This window comes from Bombina bombina, chromosome 1 (genome assembly GCF_027579735.1).
Source record: "Bombina bombina isolate aBomBom1 chromosome 1, aBomBom1.pri, whole genome shotgun sequence".
NCBI classification, from domain to species: Eukaryota; Metazoa; Chordata; class Amphibia; order Anura; family Bombinatoridae; genus Bombina; species Bombina bombina.
The window spans coordinates 1182553350-1182578944 of record NC_069499.1 but is presented as its reverse complement, the minus strand read 5'-3'; the positions used below and the strand labels follow the sequence as shown (position 1 = coordinate 1182578944).

Below are 25595 nucleotides of genomic sequence, written 5' to 3'. Positions count from 1 at the left end.
AGTCTTAACACCTGCGATCATGGAAACAAAAGCACCGTAACGCAGCCCCATTGATGTCTATGGGAAAAAAGAAAATACAGTTTAAACCTAACACCCTAACATAAACCCCGAGTCTAAACACCCCTAATCTGCTGCCCCTGACATCGCCGACGCCTGCCTACAGTTATTAACCCCTAATCTGCCGCTCCCGATATCGCCGCCACCTAAATAAAATTATTAACCCCTAATGTGCCGCTCCCAATATCGCCGCCACTATACTAAAGTTATTAACCCCTATTCCGCCGCACCCCAAGATCGCAGCAACTAAATAAAGTTATTAACCCCTAAACCTCTGGCCTCCCACATCAATACCACTAAATAAACCTATTAACCCCCTAAACTGCCAGCCCCCACATCGCAAAAACCTAAATTAAACTATTAACCCCTAACCCCCCTAACTTTAACATAATTAAAATAGAGCTAAATTAAACTTAAAATTATTAACTAAATAAACATATTAACCCTTAAACCTAGCCCTAACGTAACCCTAACACTCCCTAACTTTAACATAATGAAATTAGATCTAAATTAAATTTACATTTATTAACTTAATAATTCCTATTTAAAACTAAATACTTACCTGTGAAATAAAACCTAAGGTAGCTACAATATAACTAATAGTTACATTGTAGCTAGCTTAGGTTTTATTTTTATTTCACAGGTAAGTTTGTATTTATTTTAACTAGGTAGACTAGTTAGTAAATAGTTATTAACTATTTACTAACTACCTAGCTAAAATAAATACAAACTTACCTGTGAAATAAAACTCAACCTGCCTTACACTAAAACCTAACATTACAAAAAAAAATCTACCATTACAAAAAACAAAATGAAATTATCCAAAAAAATAAAGATTATTCCTATTCTAATACCCTTTTAATAAAATTTAAAAAAAAAAACACCCCAAAATAAAAAAGCCTAATCTAGAATAAACTACCAAGGGCCCTTAAAAGGGCCTTTTGTAGGGCATTGCCCTGAGTTAAACGGCTCTTTTGCTCTAAAAAAAATACTAACACCCCCTAACACTATACAACCCCAACCCCCAAAACTACCAGGAGCCCTTAAAAGGGCTGTTTTAGGGCAGTGCCCTGAGTAAAACAGCTCTTTTGCTCAACAAAAATTACAAACCCTCCTAACACTATACAAACCCCCACCCCCCAAACTACCAAGGGCCTTTAAAAGGCCTTTTGTATGGCATTGCCCTAAGTTAAACAGCTCTGTTGCTAAAAACAAAAACTAAAAAAAAAACTAAAAATGTACATTACACAAATTATCAAAAATAAAAAAAATATTCCTATTCTAATACCCATAAAAAACACCCCAAAATAAAAAACCTAATTTAGAATAAACTACCTCTGTAGGGCATTGCCCTAAAGAAATCAGCTCTGTTTATGAAATAAAATACAAATACCCACTAACATTACAACCCCCCGCCAAACCCACAAAATTAAAATAAAAACTATCTAAAAAACCTAAGCTACCCATTGCCCTGAAAAGGGCATTTGTATGGACATTATTCTTAAAAGGACATTTAGCTCTTTTACTGCCCAGACCCTAAACTAAAAATAAAAAACACCCAAAAAAAACACATAAAAAAGCCTAACACTAACCCCCTGACGATCCACTTACAGTTTTTGAAGTCCCGCTTGAATGATCTTCATCCCGGAGTTGAAGTCCTGATCCAGGCAGTGAGAAATCTTCATCCAGGCGGCCTCTTCAATCTTCATCCCGGCGGCGAAGTCTTCATCCAGGCGGCCTCTTCAATCTTCATCCAGGCGGCCTCTTCAATCTTCATCCAGGCGGCATCTTCTATCTTGACCCCCGGAGGCGCGGAGCAGGTCCATCCTGAAGACATCCGGCGCGGAGCATCCTCTTCATATGGTCGCCGCCGTACACTGAATCTTCAATGCAAGAGACGCGATCCAAGATGGTGTCCCTTGCATTCCTATTGGCTGAAAAATTTGAATCGGCCGATAGGAATTGGAGCTGCTAAAATCCTATTGGCTGTTCAAATTTGCCAATAGGATTTAAGCAGCTCTAATTCTATTGACGATGAATCAGCCAATAGAATGAGAGCTGCTTAAATCCTATTGGCTGATTTGAATAGCCAATAGGTTTTTTTTTTCAGTTTAGGGTCTGGGCAGTAAAAGAGCTAAATGCCCTTTTAAGGGGAATGCCTATACAAATGCCCTTTTCAGAATTAGGTTTTTTTATTTTGGGGGGTTGGTTGGGTGGTGGGTTTTACTGTTGGGGGGTCTTTGTATTTTTTTTTACAGGTAAAAGAGCTGATATCTTTGGGGCAATGCCCCACAAAAGGCCATTTTAAGGGCCATTGGTAGTTTATTGTAGGCTAGGGTTTTGTGGTCTTTTTTATTTTTATAGGGCTATTAGATTAGGTGCAATTCTTTTTTATTTTGGATAATTTCGTTTGTTATTTGCCGTAATTTAGTGTTTGTTATTTTTTGTCTGCAGAGGCTTAGATACAAGGTAATCACAGAGGTAAAAAGTATATTAATATAACAGTGTTGGCTATGCAAAACTGGGGAATGGGTAATAAAGGGATTATCTATCTTTTTAAACAATAAAAATTCTGGTGTAGACTTTCCCTTTAAGATGGGGTTTTATGGGAAACTGCACCGTATTGAGTTTTCATGAGAATCAGCTCAGCATAAGTAAGTTTTTCTAGAAATGGCTCAGTATAGTATGGGTGTTTATGAGAAACAGTGTAAAATGAAGATAATCCAGCACCAGCTTATAACCCCAGGGTAGAGGGTACTCCTTTGGAGTGACTGCCACACTCCCAGCAATAGAGTATGAAGAAGAAAAACAAGGGAAGCTCCTCTTGTTAAAAATCCCAAAATTTTATTTGAACGGGATCAGACACAGAACACCACAACGTTTCGGGGTCAGTACCCCTTAGTCATGTGATAACAAACATACACACCACACCTGTTTAAATAGGCTGGGCCAGGTAATTGCTTCATCATATTAACTCTTTCAATTCTTTATAATGACAATGGCCCATTAATATTGCTGCTATATTGACCCCTACTGGTCAAGGGTGGCGTGACATGCAAAATAAAAACAAACTTGAAATATAAGGAGGCCTCAAGAAAATATTTACATGTTTACATTATCCAATTAGGATGATATACAGACATAAAAGGAATTGCATCATGTTGTAAAATGCATGTTTACATTATATTTCATTCTGCAAAGCTGGAAAAAGTCAACATCTTTCTAAACTTTGGATTCCTAGTTAACATAAAATAGATTAAGTTAAATGACAAGAAGGGACTGTCCCTTTTTTTAAAAAAGTGACTCTACCTCAAATTAAAGGATGTCCATATATAGAGAGGAACAGAGAGTGATAACTCATTGTACCTCAAAATAAAGGATTTTTCACACCTATGTATAGACATACATACGCATATAAATGCATATGTATATATGCTATACATCCATATAAAGAAAGGCAAGCAGGGCATCAATAGAAAATAGACCAGTCAATTTCACAGTTCATTCCCTTCGGTTCCAAGGTATCCAACTTAAAAATCCAATAGGATTCCCGTTGTTTCAGTAACAGAGTCCTGTTACCGCCCCGTCTTGGGGTCTTGACATGATCGATAACTTGGAAGCGAAGTTCGCTCACATGATGCCCTGCTTGCAAGAAGTGATATGCTACTGGGGCAGTCAATACCTTGCACCTGATATTGCTTTTATGCTCCGTGATGCGGTCCCCTACCCGTCTAGTGGACTCGCCCACATAGGCACGCCCACACGGACACTTTATCAGATAGATTACGAAGTTAGTGTTGCAGGTGTAATAATCCCTAAATTTGAATTTATACCCTGTTTGAGGATGTACAAAGTGTGGACTTTTGATGATAGAACTACAGTTAACACAGCTCAAACAGGGAAAACAGCCCAAATTCTTTTTAGTAATGTATCCTTGTTGGGGTGATCTGCCAGAGCCCACATCAGCCTTAACAAGTGAATCCTTCAAACTCTTATTCCGTTTGTATGCTGGCATTGGGCAATGGCAGAACTCCTCAACATTGGGTATACAATTTTGTAGAATAGACCAATGTTTCCGAATTATTCAAGTGATTTGCTGACTTTGTCTGCAATAGCTAGAGACAAAAAACAATCTCTTTTCCTTATCATGAGAGGATTTGGTTTTGAATAGCGTGTCTCTATCAATGGCAGCTACTGTCTGTATGGTATCTTGTACCAACTTTGTTGGATAGCCTCTTTGAATAAATTTTTCCCCCATCTCAGACAATCTAGTCATAGATTTATCAGGATCATCCACAATCCTTTTGACCCGAAGCATTTGGCTTCGTGGGAGTGATTTTACAAGGGGTAGTGGATGAGCACTGTCATAGTGAAGAAGGCTATTTCTGTCAGTTGCTTTTCTAAACAGGTCAGTTGTAAAACCAATACCTTGTTTAGTCACAGTGACATCCAAGAAGTCAATACTGAGTTCACTCCACACAAGCTTGAACTGTATATTGTTAGTGGAGTGATTTAAGTCAGTTACAAATGATTCCAGGGCCCCAACGTCTCCCAGCCAAACCCCAAAAATATCATCGATGTAGCGCCACCAAGTGGCGCCACACCGACGATATTCCGGGTGTTCAAAAACAAATTTCTCCTCAAAGAGATTCATAAAAATATTGGCATAATTGGGGGCGACGTTGGAGCCCATGGCTGTTCCCTGTTGTTGCATGTAAAACTGATCCTCAAATAGGAAGTAGTTGTTGTACAGGATAATTTCCAGCAATTGCAGAATGAAAGAAATCTCAGGGATAGAATATAAACCACTTGAGTGTAAAGCACTACTTACAGCTCCGACACCACCAGCATGCTGGTGACTAGATCGTCTGAGATGGGGGAAAAATTTATTCAAAGAGGCTATCCAACAAAGTTGGTACAAGATACCATACAGACAGTAGCTGCCATTGATAGAGACACGCTATTCAAAACCAAATCCTCTCATGATAAGGAAAAGAGATTGGTTTTTGTCTCTAGCTATTGCAGACAAAGTCAGCAAATCACTCGAATAATTCGGAAACATTGGTCTATTCTACAAAATTGTATACCCAATGTTGAGGAGTTCTGCCATTGCCCAATGCCAGCATACAAACGGAATAAGAGTTTGAAGGATTCACTTGTTAAGGCTGATGTGGGCTCTGGCAGATCACCCCAACAAGGATACATTACTAAAAAGAATTTGGGCTGTTTTCCCTGTTTGAGCTGTGTTAACTGTAGTTCTATCATCAAAAGTCCACACTTTGTACATCCTCAAACAGGGTATAAATTCAAATTTAGGGATTATTACACCTGCAACACTAACTTTGTAATCTATCTGATAAAGTGTCCGTGTGGGCGTGCCTATGTGGGCGAGTCCACTAGACGGGTAGGGGACCGCATCACGGAGCATAAAAGCAATATCAGGTGCAAGGTATTGACTGCCCCAGTAGCATATCACTTCTTGCAAGCAGGGCATCATGTGAGCCAACTTCGCTTCCAAGTTATCGATCATGTCAAGACCCCAAGGCGGGGCGGTAACAGGACTCTGTTACTGAAACAACGGGAATCCTATTGGATTTTTAAGTTGGATACCTTGGAACCGAAGGGAATGAACCGGGAAATTGACTGGTCTATTTTCTATTGATGCCCTGCTTGCCTTTCTTTATATGGATGTATAGCATATATACATATGCATTTATATGCGTATGTATGTCTATACATAGGTGTGAAAAATCCTTTATTTTGAGGTACAATGAGTTATCACTCTCTGTTCCTCTCTATATATGGACATCCTTTAATTTGAGGTAGAGTCACTTTTTTTAAAAAAAAGGGACAGTCCCTTCTTGTCATTTAACTTAATCTATTTTATGTTAACTAGGAATCCAAAGTTTAGAAAGATGTTGACTTTTTCCAGCTTTGCAGAATGAAATATAATGTAAACATGCATTTTTCAACATGATGCAATTCCTTTTATGTCTGTATATCATCCTAATTGGATAATGTAAACATGTAAATATTTTCTTGAGGCCTCCTTATATTTCAAGTTTGTTTTTATTTTGCATGTCACGCCACCCTTGACCAGTAGGGGTCAATATAGCAGCAATATTAATGGGCCATTGTCATTATAAAGAATTGAAAGAGTTAATATGATGAAGCAATTACCTGGCCCAGCCTATATAAAGAATTGAAAGAGTTAATATGATGAAGCAATTACCTGGCCCAGCAATTACCTGGCCCAGCCTATGTTTGTTATCACATGACTAAGGGGTACTGACCCCGAAACGTTGTGGTGTTCTGTGTCTGATCCTGTTCAAATAAAATTTTGGGATTTTTAACAAGAGGAGCTACCCTTGTTTATGAGAAACAGGTCAGTATAGAGGAGGTGTATGGGAGACAGCTCAGTATAAATAAAGTTTTATGAGAAAAAGCTTAGTATAGATGAGGTTTTATGAGAAACAGCCTCAGTATGGATGAGGCGTTTTGAAAAAACTGCTCAGTGTGTTTATGAAAAACAACTCTGCATTGATGAGTTTTTATGAGAAGCAGCTCATTATAGATGAGTTTTTATGAGAAGCGGCTCATTACAGATGAGTTTTTATGAGAAGCGGCTCATTATAGATGAGTTTTTATGAGAAGCGGCTCATTATAGATGAGGTTTTATGAGAAGCGGCTCATTATAGATGAGGTTTTATGAGAAATGGCTCAGTATAGATGAGGTTTTATGAGAAGCGGCTCATTATAGATGAGGTTTTATGAGAAGCGGCTCATTATAGATGAGGTTTTATGAGAAATGGCTCAGTATAGATCAGGTTTTATGATAAACAGCTCAGTATAAATTAGGGTTTTTTTAATAAGAAAATCCTCAGTATACTTTTGGTAGATTGGCAGTTATTGCTGACCTTACTGATATTTCACCCATCTCTTATTTATTTTTTTCCTTGTCTCATGATGCCTGTCCCATCTTGTCCCACTCTTTAAAGCTGTCTCCCTTTTATGTTGCCTCTCTTTACCTTTTTTATCATGTTTTTTTTAGCCTCTCTCTCACTTTGCAAGTCTGTTTGTCTCCTTCATTCCCACACAACCTCTGTTTCACCTACTTCTCGCTCTCATTGTTTCTATCATGTTTCCTCTATGTCTCCCTGTTTTATAATGTTTCTCCCATCTCACCTCACTGTATAGATTTACCGTATGTTTCATACTGTCTGTCCTTGTTTCAGTTTTCCAGCATATACCGTACCCTCCTCCTGCCTCACTTTCCTTCATTCTCTTGTTCCATTAGGTCCGTAATATGGTCCCATTCTGTGTTTTATGCTCGGTCTCCTAGTATCACACAATACTGTTTTCTGTTCTCCTCTATCTCTTACCCCACCAGCATTATGCTTCCCTCATGTGTTCTATCTGTCTATCCATTTACTCTGTCTTCTGTCTGGTCTTTTTATCCAGGTTGTCTCTTCATCCCTTGTTAATTTTCTGTAATTTGACTCTGTATCCTTTTTTCATGTGTTATTTTTTTTACTCTGTCTCTGCCCATCTTACTGTTTTTGTTCTATCCCTTACTTTACATTTATGATGTCTCACTGCCCAGTCTTACTCTATTTTTCATTCAGTCTGCCTCTTCTTGTGTCTCTGTCACTCTAATTGTATCTATTCCTGTATTATACTCCATTCTATATTCTATTCTATTTATCACACCTAAACTACGTTATATTGGTTTTTAACCTGGTCACTCCTTCGTCTCTCTCTAAATCATATCTGTCTTTCTTTGTGTCATGTGAACTGAGCATGCACTAAATCCTAAATATTGAAAAGAATACAAAGCAGACCGGATTTGTCATTTGAAATGGGACACAATGGATTTTCAATAGGTCAATATGCAGATTTCCACATTGATGCTTTCTTTAGAAGACTCTTTTCTTTTTGCATTCATTGAGCACTGCTTCAGTTAGGTCTGAGAACTGCTAGCTTATAATGCTAGTGATCCTAAACTGAATCCTTACATATGTCTTACTCTCTGTTTTGTCTTCATTCTATTTATCTGTCTTTGTCTTTTACCAGCTCTAATCCAGTACTGAAAACCATGTGGCCTGAGGGCAAGCTAAGCATCACAGAGGTCACCAAACGTCCCCTTACAGCTGCCACCCTATTCAAAAACTCCATGATTGCTCTTGTGGACAACTTGGCATCCAAGGTAAATTTTCTACCTTTAAATAATTACTCGATAGACATTAGGCACAAATAGCTAAATTCAGCTCAATAATAAGTAACAAAGTCTGGGCACTTTGGTCATACCACGTTTTGCATATACTAATATTAATGCACTGCTTTTTAGTATTTTATACTAGTGCATATGACCATTTATTTTGAAACATCTCTAAGGGGAATGGCTGTCAATATGTCTAGGACCAGGGACAGATCTTAGAAGAAAATAGCCCTGTGATTTTTGATCACATGCTCTATAACATTTATGTCACCAGTCAATCCCTATATAATACTCATATACCATCAGCAGTTACACTGGTCAGCATTTGCTTGGCAACTGGGCTTTTGAATAACCATCTATGTTTGGAGGTATATTGTGATTGTCTTAGTCAATAAGGACTATTCTCTCAAAATATATTCTATGTTGTATTAATTGGTAATCTGGCGGAGATCTTTGGTGTTTTGAGATCAAATATTTATGACCATCTAACATCTTTGTTAAAGACTTCACTAATGATTCTTGCCTTTTCCTGTTCATTATCTAGTTTATGCACACACACTGAGTTACTAAACCTCATCACTTTGACTGATCAGCCATAATAATACAAATAGTTTACAAACCTATCACCACAATATCTCAGTAATGCCATTTTTGTCTCCCCATACACTGTTTATAGGAGCCATACTATGTTCGCTGCATCAAACCAAATGACAAAAAGTCTCCCTCCTTGTTTGACCCTGAGCGCTGCCGCCACCAAGTGGAGTATCTGGGGCTGCTGGAGAATGTGCGTGTGCGGAGAGCTGGATTTGCTTATCGCCAGGTGTATGAGAGGTTCCTTCACAGGTGAGAATATCATGTTCAGTCTGCACAAGAAAATAAATGCTAGACTTTATTGCGTCATTTTTGGCGCAATAATTTTTTGGCGCGAAAAATACGTCCGTTGACGCAAGTTCGTCATTTCCGGCGTTGTAGTTGACGCAGAAGCCTTGCACATGGTTGCTTCGTTAGTGGCGCAAGTGTGTCATTTCCGGATATTGTTGGCACCAAAAAATTTTCAGTTACATTGTGCATCATACTTGTCGCCAAATATTTCATTAATTTAATACCCCATTGCTGTTTGCCTCTTGCCTTTCTCTATGTCAGAGGGCTATGCTATTTGCATTTTTTCCCATTACTGAAACTGTCATATAAGGAAATTGATAATTTTGCTTTATATGTTGTTTTTTCTTTTACATTTTGCAAGATGTCTCAATCTGATCCTGCCTCAAAAGTATCTGTTGGAACTTTGCTGCCTGACATCGGTTCTACCAAAGCTAAGTGCATTTGTTGTAAGATTGTGGAAATTATATCTCCGAATGTCATTTGTAATAGTTGTCATGATAAACTTTTACATGCAGATAATGTGTCCATCAGTAATAGTACATTGGCAGTTGCAGTTCCGTCAACTTCTAATGTACATGATATACCTATCCCTCCCTCTCTAGTGACTCTTGCGTGGAAGTTCCACATCTTGGGTATTTATTATCCCATACGTCACTAGCTCATGGACTCTTGCTAATTACATGAAAAAAAAAACATAATTTATGTAAGAACTTACCCGATAAATTCATTTCTTTCATATTAGCAAGAGTCCATGAGACCCACCCTTTTTTGTGGTGATTATGATTTTTTTGTATAAAGCACAACTATTCCAATTCCTTATTTTTTATGCTTTCGCACTTTTTTTCTTATCACCCCACTTCTTGGCTATTCGTTAAACTGATTTGTGGGTGTGGTGAGGGGTGTATTTATAGGCATTTTGAGGTTTGGGAAACTTTGCCTCTCCTGGTAGGAATGTATATCCCATACGTCACTAGCTCATGGACTCTTGCTAATATGAAAGAAATGAATTTATCAGGTAAGTTCTTACATAAATTATGTTTTTTGATATTATCAAAATTGGTGTTAGATCCATGTCTTTAGCTATTTTAGCTAGAAGAGCTTTGTGGCTTAAATCTTGGAATGCTGATATGACATCTAAGTCTAGATTACTATCTCTCTCTTTCCAAGGTAATAATTTATTTGGTTCTCAGTTGGATTCTATTATTTCAACTGTTACTGGGGGAAAGGGAGTTTTTCTGCCTCAGGATAAAAAAAACCTAAGGGTAAATCTAAGGCTTCTAACCGTTTTCGTTCATTTCATCAAAATAAGGAACAAAAATCTAATCCTTCCCCCAAGGAATCTGTTTCCAATTGGAAGCCTTCCTCAAATTGGAATAAATCCAAGCCATTTAAGAAACTAAAGTCAGCCCCTAAGTCCGCATGAAGGTGCAGCCCTCATTCCAGCTCAGCTGGTAGGGGGCAGATTAAGGTTTTTCAAGGATATTTGGATAAATTCTGTTCAAAATCAATGGATTCAGAGCATTGTCTCTCAAGGGTATCGAATAGGATTCAGAGTAAGACCTCCTGTGAGAAGATTTTTTTCTCTCACGCATCCCAGCAAATCCAGTAAAAGTTCAGGCTTTCCTGAAGTGTGTTTCAGACCTGGAGTCTTCAGGGGTAATCATGCCGGTTCCTTTTCAGGAGCAAGGTATGGGGTTTTATTCAAATCTATTCATTGTCCCAAAGAAGGAAAATTCATTCAGACCAGTTCTGGATCTGAAAATTTTGAATCGTTATGTAAGATTACCAACTTTCAAGATGGTGACTATAAGGACCTTTTGTTCAGCGAGGACATTATATGTCCACAATAGACTTGCAGAATGCATACCTTCATATTCCGATTGATCCAGAACATTATCAGTTCCTGAGATTCTCTTTTCTAGACAAGCATTATCAATTTATTGCTCTTCCATTTGGCCTAGAAACAGCTCCAAGAATCTTTTCAAAGGTTCTAGGTGCCCTACTCTCTGTAATCAGAGAGCAGGGTATTGCAGTGTTTCCTTATTTGGACGATATCTTGGTACTAGCTCAGTCTTTACGTTCTGCAGAATCTCACACGAATCAACTAGTGTTGTTTCTTCAAAAACATGGTTGGAGGATCAATTTACCAAAAAGTTTCTTGATTCCTCAGACAAGGGGTTACCTTTTTAGGTTTCCAGATAGATTCAGTGTCTATGACTCTGTCTCTAACAGACGAGAGACGTTTGAAATTGGTTGCAGCCTGTCGGCACCTTCAGTCTCAGTCATTCCCTTCAGTGGCTATGTGCATGGAAGTTTTAGGCCTCATGACTGCAGCATCGGACTCGATTCCTTTTGCTCGTGTTCACAAGAGACCTCTCCAGCTTTGTATGCTGAATCAGTGATGCAGGGATTATACAAAGATATCACAATTAATATCCTTAAATCCCAATGTTCGACACTCTCTGACGTGGTGGTTAAATCACCAGCGTTTAGTTCAAGGGGCTTCCTTTGTTCGGCCAACCTGGACTGTGATCACTACATATGCAAGTCTTTCAGGTTGGGGAGCTGTTTGGGGATCTCTAACAGCGCAAGGGGTTTGGAAATCTCAAGAGGCGAGATTACCAATCAATATTTTAGAACTCTGTGAAATTCTCAGAGCTCTTCAGTTTTGGCCTCTGTTGAAGAGAGAAACGTTCATTTGCTTTCAGACAGACAATATCACAACTGTGGCATATGTCAATCATCAGGGTGGGACTCACAGTCCCCAAGCTATGAAAGAAGTATCTTGGATACTTGCTTGGGCGGAATCCAGCTCCTGTCTAATCTCTGCGGTGCATATCCCAGGTGTAGACAATTGGGAGGCGGATTATCTCAGCCGTCAGACTTTACATCCAGGGGAGTGGTCCCTCCATCCAGATGTGTTTTCTCAGATTGTTCAGATGTGGAGTCTTCCAGAGATAGATCTGGTGGCCTCTTATCTAAACAAGAAACTTCCCAGATACCTGTCCAGGTCCAGGGATGTTCAGGCGGAAGCAGTGGATGTGCTGACACTTCCTTGGTGTTATCATCCTGCTTACATTTTCCCGCCTCTAGTTCTTCTTCCAAGAGTGATCTCCAAAATCATCATGGAACAATCGTTTGTGTTGCTGGTGGCTCCAGCATGGCCACACAGGTTTTGGTATGTGGATCTTGTTCGGATGTCCAGTTGCCAACCTTGGCCACTTCCGTTAAGGCCGGACCTACTGTCTCAAGGTCCGTTTTTCCATCAGGATCTCTAATCATTAAATTTGAAGGTATGGAAATTGAACGCTTAGTGCTAAGTCATAGAGGTTTCTCTGACTCAGTGATTAATACCATGTTGCAAGCTCGTAAATCTGTCTCTAGAAAGATTTATTATCAAGTTTGGAAGACTTACATTTCATGGTGTTCTCATAAATTCTCTTGGCATTCTTTTAGAATTCCTAGAATTTTACAGTTTCTTCAGGATGGTTTGGATAAGGGTTTGTCTGCAAGTTCCTTGAAGGGACAAATCTCTGCTCTTTCTGTTTTATTTCACAGAAAGATTGCTAAACTTCCTGATATTCACTGTTTTGTACAGGCTTTAGTTCGTATTAAGCCTTTCATTAAATCAATTTATCCTCCTTGGAGTCTTAATTTGTTTTGAAGGCATTACAGGCTCCTCCATTTAAGCCTATGCATTCTTTGGACATTAAAGTTCTTTCTTGGAAAGTGTTGTTCCTTTTGGCTATCTCTTCTGCTAGAAGAGTTTCTGAGCTATCTGCTCTTTCTTGTGAATCTCCTTTTCTGATTTTTCATCAGGATAAGGCGGTTTTGCGGACTTCATTTAAATTTTAAATGAATTCTAATAACATTAGTAGAGAAATTGTTGTCCCTTCCTTGTGTCCTAATCCTAAGAATTCTTTGGAAAAATCCTTACATTCTTTGGATTTGTGAGAGCTTTGAAATATTATGTTGAAGCTACTAAAGATTTCAGGAAGACTTCTAATCTATTTGTTATATTTTCTGGTCCTAGGAAATGTCAGAAGGCTTCTGCTATTTCCTTGGCTTCTTGGTTAAAGCTTTTGATTCATCAAGCTTATTTGGAGTCGGGTCAGACCCCGCCTCAAAGAATTACAGCTCATTCTACGAGATCAGTCTCCACTTCGTGGGCTTTTAAGAATGAAGCTTCAGTTGATCAGATTTGCAAAGCGGCAACTTGGTCCTCTTTGCATACATTTACTAAATTCTACCGTTTTGATGTATTTGCTTCTTCAGAAGCAGTTTTTGGTAGAAAAGTTCTTCAGGCAGCTGTTTCAGTTTGATTCTTCTGCTGATGTTTTAAGTTTTTCTTGTTATTAAAAGAATAAATTTATAATTTGGGTTGTGGATTATTTTTTTGGCGGAAAATGGCTGTTTTTTTATTTTATCCCTCCCTTTCTAGTGACTCTTGCGTGGATTTCCACATCTTGGGTATTGATATCCCATACGTCCCTAGCTCATGGACTCTTGCCAAATACATGAAAGAAAACATAATTTATGTAAGAATTTACCTGATAAATTCATTTATTTCATATTGGCAAGAGTCCATGAGTCCCACCCTTTTTATGGTGGTTATGATTTTTTGTATAAAGCACAATTATTTCCAAATTCCTTTGTTGATGCTTTTTACTCCTTTCTTTATCACCCCACTACTTGGCTATTCGTTAAACTGAATTGTGGGTGTGGTGAGGGGTGTATTTATAGGCATTTGAGGTTTGGGAAACTTTGCCCCTCCTGGTAGTATTGTATATCCCATATGTCACTAGCTCATAGACTCTTGCCAATATGAAAGAAATTAATTTATCAAGTAAATTCTTACATAAATTGTTATTTCTCTGTACTATACCTCATTGTATCTATGTCACTGTACTATACCTCATTGTATCTATGTCACTGTACTATACCTCATTGTATATATTTTCTTTTCTATACCTCATTCTATCTATTTCACTGTACTATACCACAACATATTTCACTGTACTATATCTCACTGTATCTATTTCACTGTACTATACCTCACTGTATCTATTTCACTGTACTATACCTCATTGTATCTATTTCACTATACTATACCTCACTGTATCTATTTCACTGTACTTTATCTCATTGTATCTATTTCACTGTACTATATCTCATTGTATCTATTTCACTGTACTATATCGCATTGTATCTATTTCACTGTACTATACCTCATTGTATCTATTTCACTGTACTATACCTCATTGTATCTATTTCACTGTACTATACCTCATTGTATCTATTTCACTGTACTATACCTCATTGTATCTATTTCACTGTACTATACCACATTGTATCTATTTCACTGTACTATACCTCATTGTATCTATTTCACTGTACTATACCTCACTGTATCCATTTCACTGTACTATACCTCACCATATTTCACTGTACTATACCTCGTATCTATTTCACTGTACTATTCCACAACATATTTCACTGTACTATACCTCATTGTATCTATTTCACTGTACTATACCTCATTGTATCTATTTCACTGTAATATACCACACCATATTTCACTGTACTATACCTCATTGTATCTATTTCACTGTAATATACCACACCATATTTCACTGTACTATACCTCATTGTATCTATTTCACTGTACTATACCACACCATATTTCACTGTACTTTGTCATTGTATCTATTTCACTGTACTATACCTCACTGTATCTATGTCACTGTACTATACCTCATTGTATCTATGTCACTGTACTATACCTCATTGTATATATTTTCTTTTCTATACCTCATTCTATCTATTTCACTGTACTATACCACAACATATTTCACTGTACTATATCTCACTGTATCTATTTCACTGTACTATACCTCACTGTATCTATTTCACTGTACTATACCTCATTGTATCTATTTCACTATACTATACCTCACTGTATCTATTTCACTGTACTTTATCTCATTGTATCTATTTCACTGTACTATATCTCATTGTATCTATTTCACTGTACTATACCTCATTGTATCTATTTCACTGTACTATATCTCATTGTATCTATTTCACTGTACTATACCTCATTGTATCTATTTCACTGTACTATACCTCATTGTATCTATTTCACTGTACTATATCTCATTGTGTCTATTTCACTGTACTATACCACATCATATTTCACTGTACTATACCTCATTGTATCTATTTCACTGTACTATATCTCATTGTATCTATTTCACTGTACTATACCACACCATATTTCACTGTACTATACCTCATTGTATCTATTTCACTGTACTATACCTCATTGTATCTATTTCACTGTACTATACCTCACTGTATCCATTTCACTGTACTATACCTCACCATATTTCACTGTACTATACCTGGTATCTATTTCACTGTACTATTCCACAACATATTTCACTGTACTATACCTCATTGTATCTATTTCACTGTACTATACCTCATTGTATCTATTTCACTGTAATATACCACACCATATTTCACTGTACTATACCTCATTGTATCTATTTCACTGTACTATACCTCATTGTATCTATTTCACTGTACTATACCTCATTGTATCTATTTCACTGTAATATACCACACCATATTTCACTGTACTATACCTCATTGTATCTATTTCACTGTACTATACCACACCATATTTCACTGTACTTTGTCATTGTATCTATTTCACTGTACTATACCTCACTGTATCTATTTCACTGTACTATACCACAACATATTTCACTTTACTATACCTCATTGTATCTATTTCACTGTACTGTACCTCACCATATTTCACTGTACTATACCTCATTATATCTGTTTCACTGTACTATACCTCATTGTATCTATTTCACTGTACTATACCACATTGTATCTATTTCACTGTACTATACCTCACCATATTTTACTGTACTATACCTCATTTTATCTATTTCACTGTACTTTATGTCATTGTATCTATGTCACTGTACTATTCTTCATCATATTTCACTGTTCTATACCTCATTGTATTTATTTCACTGTACTATACCTCATTGTATCTATTTCACTGTACTATATGTCATTGTATCTATTTCACTGTACTATATGTCATTGTATCTATTTCACTGTACTATACCTCATTGTATCTATTTCACTGTACTATATCTCATTGTATCTATTTCACTGTACTATATGTCATTGTATTTATTTCACTGTTCTATTCCTCACTGTATCTATTACACTGTACTATACCTAACCATATTTCACTGTTCTATACCTCATTGTATCTATTTCACTGTACTATACCTCATTGTATCTATTTCACTGTAATATATGTCATTGTATCTATTTCACTGTACTATTCCTCACTGTATCTATTTCACTGTACTATACCACACCATATTTCACTGTACTATACCACACCATATTTCACTGTACTTTACCTCATTGTATCTATTTCACTGTACTATACCACACCATATTTCACTGTACTATACCTCGTTGTATCTATTTTACTGTTCTATACCTCACTGTTTCTATTTCACTGTACTATACCACACCATATTTTACTGTACTATACCACACCATATTTCACTGTACTACACCTCACTGTATCTATTTCACTGTACTATACCTCACCATATTTCACTGTACTTTATCTCACTGTATCTATTTCTCTGTACTATACCTCATTGTATCTATTTCACTGCACTATACCTCATTGTATCTATTTAACTGTACTATACCTCATTGTATCTATTTCACTGTACTATACCTCACCATATTTCACTGTACTATACCTCATTGTATCTATTTCACTGTACTATACCACACCATATTTCACTGTACTATACCTCATTGTATCTAGTTAACTGTACTATACCTCATTGTATCTATTTCACTGTACTATACCTCACTATATTTAATGTACTATACCTCCTTGTATCTATTTCACTGTACTATACCACACCATATTTCACTGTACTATACCTCATTGTATCTATTTCACTGTACTATACCTCACCATATTTCAATGTACTATTCCTCCTTGTATCTATTTCACTGTACTATACCACACCATATTTCACTGTACTATACCTCCTTGTATCTATTTCACTGTACTATACCTCATTGTATCTATTTCAATGTACTATACATCATTGTATCTATTTCACTGTACTATACCACACCATGTTTCATTGTATCATGTCTCACCATATGATGCAGTATTATATTTCACAGTACTTGCCGCCTTATACCAAATCACATTATTTCATACTACCCCATATCTGACATTATTGTACAGTGCCTTGTTTTACCATACCACAGCAATAAATTACTATAACATACCACAATGTATGTGATTGTACCATAACCCACTACTATACAATGCCGCATCTCACTATACATAACCCACTATATCTTTAAAAAAAACATTTTTTTTACAGAACCGTACCAGTGATACCATAGCTCACCTTAAAGTACTATACCATACCAAACCATACTTCACTTTACAATACCCCATCAAACACTAAAATGCTCCCATGATTTACATAATTGGTCACCATGTGAGTACAACTCCTTGTTTTTTACACACCTGCCACCCTCAGCTGTACACTAGTGTATCATTAGAATCTGATATTTTTCCTTGTAACATTCTTTTTTCCACTACAGCTATTTCTAGTTTGTAGACTTGAGTTGCGCATTAAATGGTAGATGATCTCTTCTGATGGACAGTGACATTGCTCATAAATAAACAACATTACCGTTCTAATTTGTAAGATTTAAGTACAAATATTATTACCACGGATGTGCTACATGTGTTACCATTATCCCATATTTACCCTTGCTCAGGTACAAGATGATCTCCCAGCTCACGTGGCCTAACCATGAGTTCCCGTCTGATCGTGTGGCTGTGCAGAAGCTCCTGGAGGAGACTGGCTTTCATCAAGATGTGGCCTATGGCAAAACCAAGGTGTTTATACGCACACCACGCACATTGTTCTCACTAGAGGAGAAACGCAGTGAGATGCTGATCCGAATCATACTCTTCCTGCAAAAGGTAAATCGTTGTGTTCCAAAATACACAAAATTATCCTCCACTAGGGGACCGCTTACATAGGGATGATGATCAGTATCTGTTATATGGCTTCATTCTCTTAGGTTTGGAGGGGAACCCTTGCTCGCCGTCGTTATAAGAGGACACGGGCAGCTCTTACAATATTGCGTCACTATAGAATATACAAGGTAAAATCTTACATCCAGGAAGTGATCCGCAGGTTCAATGGAGTACGAAACAGTCGAGATTATGGGAAACATGTCAAGTGGCCAACACCACCTAAAGTGCTCCGCCGGTTCCAAGAGGCCCTGCAGAATATACACCTTAGGTAATTGTGGCTCCAGAGTATTGGTTATCAGAATCAGAATATGGGGCTTATCACATACAGGACACTGTAATATGTATAATTGTTTCAGGGTGATACACAGGGTGTATCTGGTACAGGGTGCACTACTGGATTTATCAGGTACTTAAGGCTTTGCAGGGTGTATAAGACACAGTAGGCTCTGCACAATATACCTGTATATAATTAATTATTTGCAGGATGGTTCAGTATAAGAGGTTCTACAGGGGTGTACATGATGCAGTAGGCTCTGCATGATGCCCTGCAGGATGTATAAGTACATGAGGCTGAATAAGGTTAGTCAACACAGAAGGACATGAATGGTGTAGGTAGAAAAGGCTTTACATGGTATATCCCATACAATAAGCACTGCAGGAGGCTGTCCAGTGATCATCAGCTATAGGGAGCTCTGCATTATGTATTTGAACTGAAGGTGGCACTGACATTTAAGTGCAAAAAGCATTACATAGTATAGTATCCCAGAAAATTCTGGTGTAGTGTAGTGTAGTGGGCACTACAGTGTGTATCTCATACAGGAGATTACAAGTTATATCATGTACAGGAGTCTCTGTAATGTGTATCAGTGCTAGTAGCTTTGCAATATATATGAGGCACAGGAAGCTCTGTAGCATGTATAAGTGCACAACATTCTACAATATATAACCATACAAGAGGTTACAAGGTTTACCAGGTTCTTCTTCTACCCAACTTACTTATGTTGCTGTGTCCTCAGGTGGAGAGCATTCCATCTCATTAAAAGTCTGCCCCCAGCAGAGATACCAAAGGTCAGGGCTAAAGTGGCTGCCTTGGAGAATTTGAAAGGTCATCGAACTGACATGGGCCTCCAGAGACATTGGGAAGGAAGCTACCTGACTTCAGTGAGTATATAATCTGCCTGCCATGTTAAACCTTCACACAGCTCAGTAACTAATGCTTAAAGGGAATATCTAATTTACTAGAGCATTTTATTGTTATACAACTGCTCTTTGCTAATGTAGGTCTAGATCAGGGGTTTTCAAAGTCTTAGGCAGTAAGCCTCTCCTTTGACAGCCTCCATAATAGATGTTACTTTTGTTTTTCTCCTTAAAGGGATATGAAACCAAACAAAAAACTTTCCTTCCTGACAGATAGCTCAGCATGCTAAGACACTGTGGCTGAGCTCTGTAGCCACGCTTTAGAAGTACCCAATATGTACATACTGCAATCAAAAAACGCTACAATAAATATAAATCACTCATTTTTTTGCTATTTCTGTCCTTCTTTCATGACATTTTCCATCTAAAGGGGAGGAGAGTACACGGCTTCATTCATTACTATTGGAAGATTGGTTGGAAGATCAACTCAGGAAAGAGTTCCCTGGTTCCGAGCAACAGGTTGGAGTTCCTGGGCATGATAATAGACTCTATGTCCATGAAAATATTTCTCTTGTAAGGTGTATCCAGTCCACGGATCATCCATTACTTGTGGGATATTCTCCTTCCCAACAGGAAGTTGCAAGAGGATCACCCACAGCAGAGCTGCTATATAGCTCCTCCCCTAACTGCCATATCCAGTCATTCTCTTGCAACTCTCAACAAGCATGGAGGTAGTAAGAGAGAAGTGGTGAAACGTAGTTGTTTTTTTTCTTCAATCAAAAGTTTGTTGTTTTTAAATGGTACCGGAGTTGTACTATTTTGTCCCAGGCAGAAAATAGAAGAAGAATCTGCCTGTGATTTCTATGATCTTAGCAGGTTGTAACTAAGATCCATTGCTGTTCTCACACATGACTGAAGAGAGAGGTAACTTCAGCGGGGGAATGGCGTGCAGGTTATCCTGCTATGAGGTATGTGCAGTTAAATTTTTTCTAGAAGATGTGAATGCTAGAAAATGCTGCTGATACCAGATTTATGTAAGGTAAGCCTGAATACATTGATTTAATAGCGACTGGTATCATGCTTACTTTCTGAGGTAATACTCTTATAGATTTACAATATAAAACGTTTGCTGGCATGTTTAAACGTTTTTATGTATACTTTGGTGATAAAACTTTATTGGGGCCTAGTTTTTTTCCACATGGCTGGCTTAAATTTGCCTGGAAACAGTTTCCTGAGGCTTTCCACTGTTTTAATATGAGTGGGAGGGGCCTAATTTAGCGCTTTATTGCGCAGTAAATTTTGCACACTGAGACATCCAGCTTCCTCCAGGAGTCCCCATGGCTGGCTTAAATTTGCCTGGAAACAGTTTCCTGGGGCTTTCCACTGTTTTAATATGAGTGGGAGGGGCCTAATTTAGCACTTTATTGCGCATTAAATTTTGCAGACTGAGACATCCAGCTTCCTCCAGGAGTCCCCTGAATGCTATAGGACCTCTCTTAAGGGCTCTTAGGCTTTCCAAAATCGTTTGTTGGGGAAGGTAGGCCCACAGCAAGGTTGTGGCAGTTTGGTGTGACTGTTAAAAAAACGTCTATATCGTTTGTTTGTTTTTTATCCGTTTTTTTAACTAAGAGGTTAATCATCCATTTGCAAGTGGGTGCAATGCTCTGTTAGCTTATTATACACACTGTAAAAATTTCGTTTGATTTACTGCTTTTTTTCACTGTTTTTCAAATGCTGACAAAATTTGTTTCTCTTAAAGGCACAGTACCGTTTTTATTTTTTGCTTGTTAACTTGATTTAAAGTGTTTTCCAAGCTTGCTGGTCTCATTGCTAGTCTGTTTAAACATGTCTGACATAGAGGAAACTCCTTGTTCATTATGTTTAGAAGCCATGGTGGAACCCCCTCTTAGAATGTGTACCAAATGTACTGATTTCACTTTAAGTAATAAAGATCATATTCTGTCTTTAAAAAAATTTTATCACCAGAGGAATCTGACGAGGGGGAAGTTATGCAGACTAACTCGCCCCACGTGTCAGACCCTTTGACTCCCGCTCAAGGGACTCACGCTCTAATGGCGCCAAGTACGTCTAGTGCGCCCATAGCGTTTACTTTACAAGACATCGCGGCGGTCATGGATAATACCCTGTCAGCGTTATTATCTAGACTACCTGGGTTTAGAGGAAAGCGAGACAGCTCTGGAGTTAGAAGAAATACAGAGCATACTGCCGCTTTAAGAGCTATGTCTGATACTCCCTCACAATATACAGAAGCTGAGGAAGGAGAGCTTCTTTCTGTGGGTGATGTTTCTGACTCAGGGAAAAAGATTCAACCTATTTCTGATATGTCTACATTTAAATTTAAGCTTGAACACCTCTGCGTGTTGCTCAGGGAGGTTTTAGCTGCTCTGAATGACTGTGATACAATTGCAGTCCCAGAAAAATTGTGTAGATTGGACAAATACTATGCAGTGCCGGTGTGCACTGATGTTTTTCCAATACCTAAAAGGTTTACAGAAATTATTACTAAGGAATGGGATAGAAATGTTTGCCGTTCTCTCCCCCTCCTATTTTTAAGAAAATGTTTCCAATAGATGCCACCACACGGGACTTATGCCAGACAGTCCCTAAGGTGGAGGGAGCAGTTTCTACCCTAGCTAAGTGTACTACTATCCCTGTCGAGGACAGTTGTGCTTTCTCAGATCCAATGGATAAAAAGTTAGAGGGTTACCTTAAGAAAATGTTTATTCAACAAGGTTTTATTCTACAGCCCCTTGCATGCATTGCCCCAGCCACTGTTGCTGCGGCTTTCTGGTTTGAGTCTCTGGAAGAGGCTTTACAGGTAGAGACCCCATTGGATGACATACTTGACGAGCTTAGAGCACTTAAGCTAGCCAATTCTTTTGTTTCTGATGCCATTGTTCATTTGACTACACTAACGGCTAAAAATTCTGTTTTTACTATTCAAGCGCGCAGGGCGCTATGGCTTAAATCATAGTCAGCTGACGTTACTTCAAAGTCTAAGCTACTTAAGATTCCCTTCAAGGGGCAAACCCTATTCAGGCCTGGTTTGAAGGAGATCCTTTCTGATATCACTGGAGGAAAAGGTCATGCCCTTCCACAGGATAGGTCCAAATCAAGGGCCAAACAGACTAATTTTCGTGCCTTTCGAACCTTCAAGGCGAGTACGGCATCAACTTCCTCTAATGCAAAACAAGAGGGAACTTTTGCTCAGTCCAAGTCGGTCTGGAGGCCTAACCAGACCTGGAACAAAGGTAAGCAGGCCAAAAAGCCTGCTGCTGCCCCTAAGACAGCATGAAGTATCAGCCCCCTATCCGGTAACGGATCTAGTAGGGGGCAGACTTTCGCTCTTCGCCCAGGCTTGGGCAAGAGATGTCCAGGATCCCTGGGCATTGGAAATTGTATCCCAGGGATATCTTCTGGACTTCAAAGCTTCTCCTCCAAAAGGGAGATTTCACCTTTCACAATTATCTGCAAACCAGATAAAGAGAAAGGCATTCTTACACTGTGTTCAAGACCTCCTAGTTATGGGAGTGATCCATCCAGTTCCACAGGAGGAACAAGGACAGGGATTTTACTCAAATCTGTTTGTGGTTCCCAAAAAAGAGGGAACCTTCAGACCAATTTTAGATCTCAAGATTTTAAACAAATTCCTCAGAGTTCCATCATTCAAGATGGAAACTATTCGTACCATCCTACCTATGATCCAAGAGGGTCAATACATGACTACAGTGGATTTAAAGTATGCTTATCTTCACATTCCGATACACAAAGATCATCATCGGTTTCTCAGGTTTGCCTTCTTTAACTGGCATTACCAGTTTGTAGCTCTTCCCTTTGGGTTAGCTACAGCTCCAAGATTCTTTACAAAGGTTCTGGGGTCACTTCTGGCGGTCCTAAGACCGCGAGGCATAGCAGTGGCCCCTTATTTAGACGACATTCTGATACAGGCATCAAATTTCCAAATTGCCAAGTCTCATACGGACATAGTTCTGGCATTTCTGAGGTCGCATGGGTGGAAGGTGAACGAGGAAAAGAGTTCTCTATCCCCTCTCACAAGAGTCTCTTTTCTGGGAACTTTAATAGATTCTGTAGAAATGAGGATTTACCTGACAGAGTCCAGGTTATCAAAACTTCTAAATTCCTGCTGTGTTCTTTATTCCACTTCTCGCCCTTCGGTGGCTCAGTGTATGGAAGTAATCGGCTTAATGGTAGCGGCAATGGACATAGTGCCGTTTGCACGTCTACATCTCAGACCGCTGCAACTATGCATGCTCAGTCAGTGGAATGGGGATTACACAGATTTGTCCCCTCTACTAAATCTGGATCAAGAGACCAGGGATTCTCTTCTCTGGTTGCTATCTCGGGTCCATTGTCCAAGGGAATGACCTTTCGCAGGCTAGATTGGACAATTGTAACGACAGATGCCAGCCTTCTAGGCTGGGGGGCAGTCTGGAACTCCCTGAAGGCTCAGAGATTGTGGACATTCTGGAACTAAGAGCGATATTCAATGCTCTTCAGGCTTGGCCTCAGCTAGCGACAATGAGGTTCATCAGATTTCAGTCGGACAACATCACGACTGTGGCTTACATCAACCATCAAGGGGGAACAAGGAGTTCCCTAGCGATGTTAGAAGTCTCAAAGATAATTCGCTGGGCAGAGATTCACTCTTGCCACCTATCAGCTATCCATATCCCAGGTGTAGAGAACTGGGAGGCGGATTTTCTAAGTCGACAGACTTTTCATCCGGGGGAGTGGGAACTCCATCCGGAGGTGTTTGCACAATTGATTCATCGTTGGGGCAAACCAGAACTGGATCTCATGGCGTCTCGCCAGAACGCCAAGCTTCCTTGTTACAGGTCCAGGGACCCCAAGGCAACGCTGATAGATGCACCAGCAGCACCTTGGTCCTTCAACCTGGTTTATGTGTTTCCACCGTTTCCTCTGCTCCCTCGTCTGATTGCCAAAATCAAGCAGGAGAGAGCATCAGTGATTTTGATAGCGCCTGCGTGGCCACGCAGGACTTGGTATGCAGATCTGGTGGACATGTCATCCTTTCCACCATGGACTCTGCCGCTGAGACAGGACCTTCTACTTCAAGGTCCTTTCAACCATCCAAATCTAATTTCTCTGAGGCTGACTGCCTGGAGATTGAACGCTTGATTTTATCAAAGCGTGGTTTCTCCGAATCAGTCATTGATACCTTAATTCAGGCACGAAAGCCTGTCACCAGGAAAATCTATCATAAGATATGGCGTAAATATCTTTATTGGTGTTAATCCAAGGACTACTCATGGAGTAAGGTCAGGATTCCCAGGATATTATCTTTTCTCCAAGAAGGATTGGAGAAAGGATTGTCAGCTAGTTCCTTAAAGGGTCAGATTTCTACGCCGTCTATTCTTTTGCACAAGCGTCTGGCGGATGTTCCAGACGTTCAGGCATTTTGTCAGGCTTTAGTTAGAATCAAGCCTGTGTTTAAACCTGTTGCTCCACCTTGGAGCTTAAATTTGGTTCTTAAAGTTCTTCAGGGGGTTCCGTTTGAACCTCTTCATTCCATAGATATCAAACTTTTATCTTGGAAAGTTCTTTTTTTGGTAGCTATTTCCTCGGCTCGTAGAGTTTCCGAGTTATCTGCCTTACAATGTGATTCTCCTTATCTGATCTTCCATGCAGATAAGGTAGTTCTGCGTACCAAAACCTGGGTTTTTACCTAAGGTGGTATCTAATAAGAATATCAATCAGGAGATTGTTGTTCCATCACTGTGTCCTAATCCTTCTTCAAAGAAGGAACGTCTATTACACAATCTTGACGTGGTTCGTGCTTTAAAGTATTATTTACAAGCTACTAAGGATTTTCGTCAAACATCTGCTTTGTTTATTGTCTACTCTGGACAGAGGAGAGGCCAAAGGGCTTCGACAACCTCTCTTTCGTTTTGGCTAAGAAGTATAATCCGCTTAGCTTATGAGACTGCTGGCCAGCAGCCTCCTGAAAGGATTACAGCTCATTCTACTAGAGCTGTGGCTTCCACGTGGGCCTTTAAAAATGAGGCTTCTGTTGAACAGATTTGCAAGGCGGCGACTTGGTCTTCGCTTCATACTTTTTCAAAATTCTATAAATTTGATACTTTTGCTTCTTCGGAGGCTATTTTT

General features: G+C 38.9%; 1 protein-coding gene across 1 annotated transcript in view; it reads left to right on the top strand.

Moving 5' to 3' along the window:
• MYO1D (myosin ID) overlaps positions 1-25595 on the top strand; it is a 361825-nt gene that overhangs the window by 246571 nt on the left and 89659 nt on the right. The window contains exons 14-18 of the mRNA XM_053699796.1: positions 8131-8263; positions 8952-9118; positions 18026-18233; positions 18335-18558; positions 19307-19451. Coding sequence (XP_053555771.1) covers positions 8131-8263; positions 8952-9118; positions 18026-18233; positions 18335-18558; positions 19307-19451 — 877 coding nt within the window. The remainder of the gene's footprint in view (positions 1-8130; positions 8264-8951; positions 9119-18025; positions 18234-18334; positions 18559-19306; positions 19452-25595) is intronic.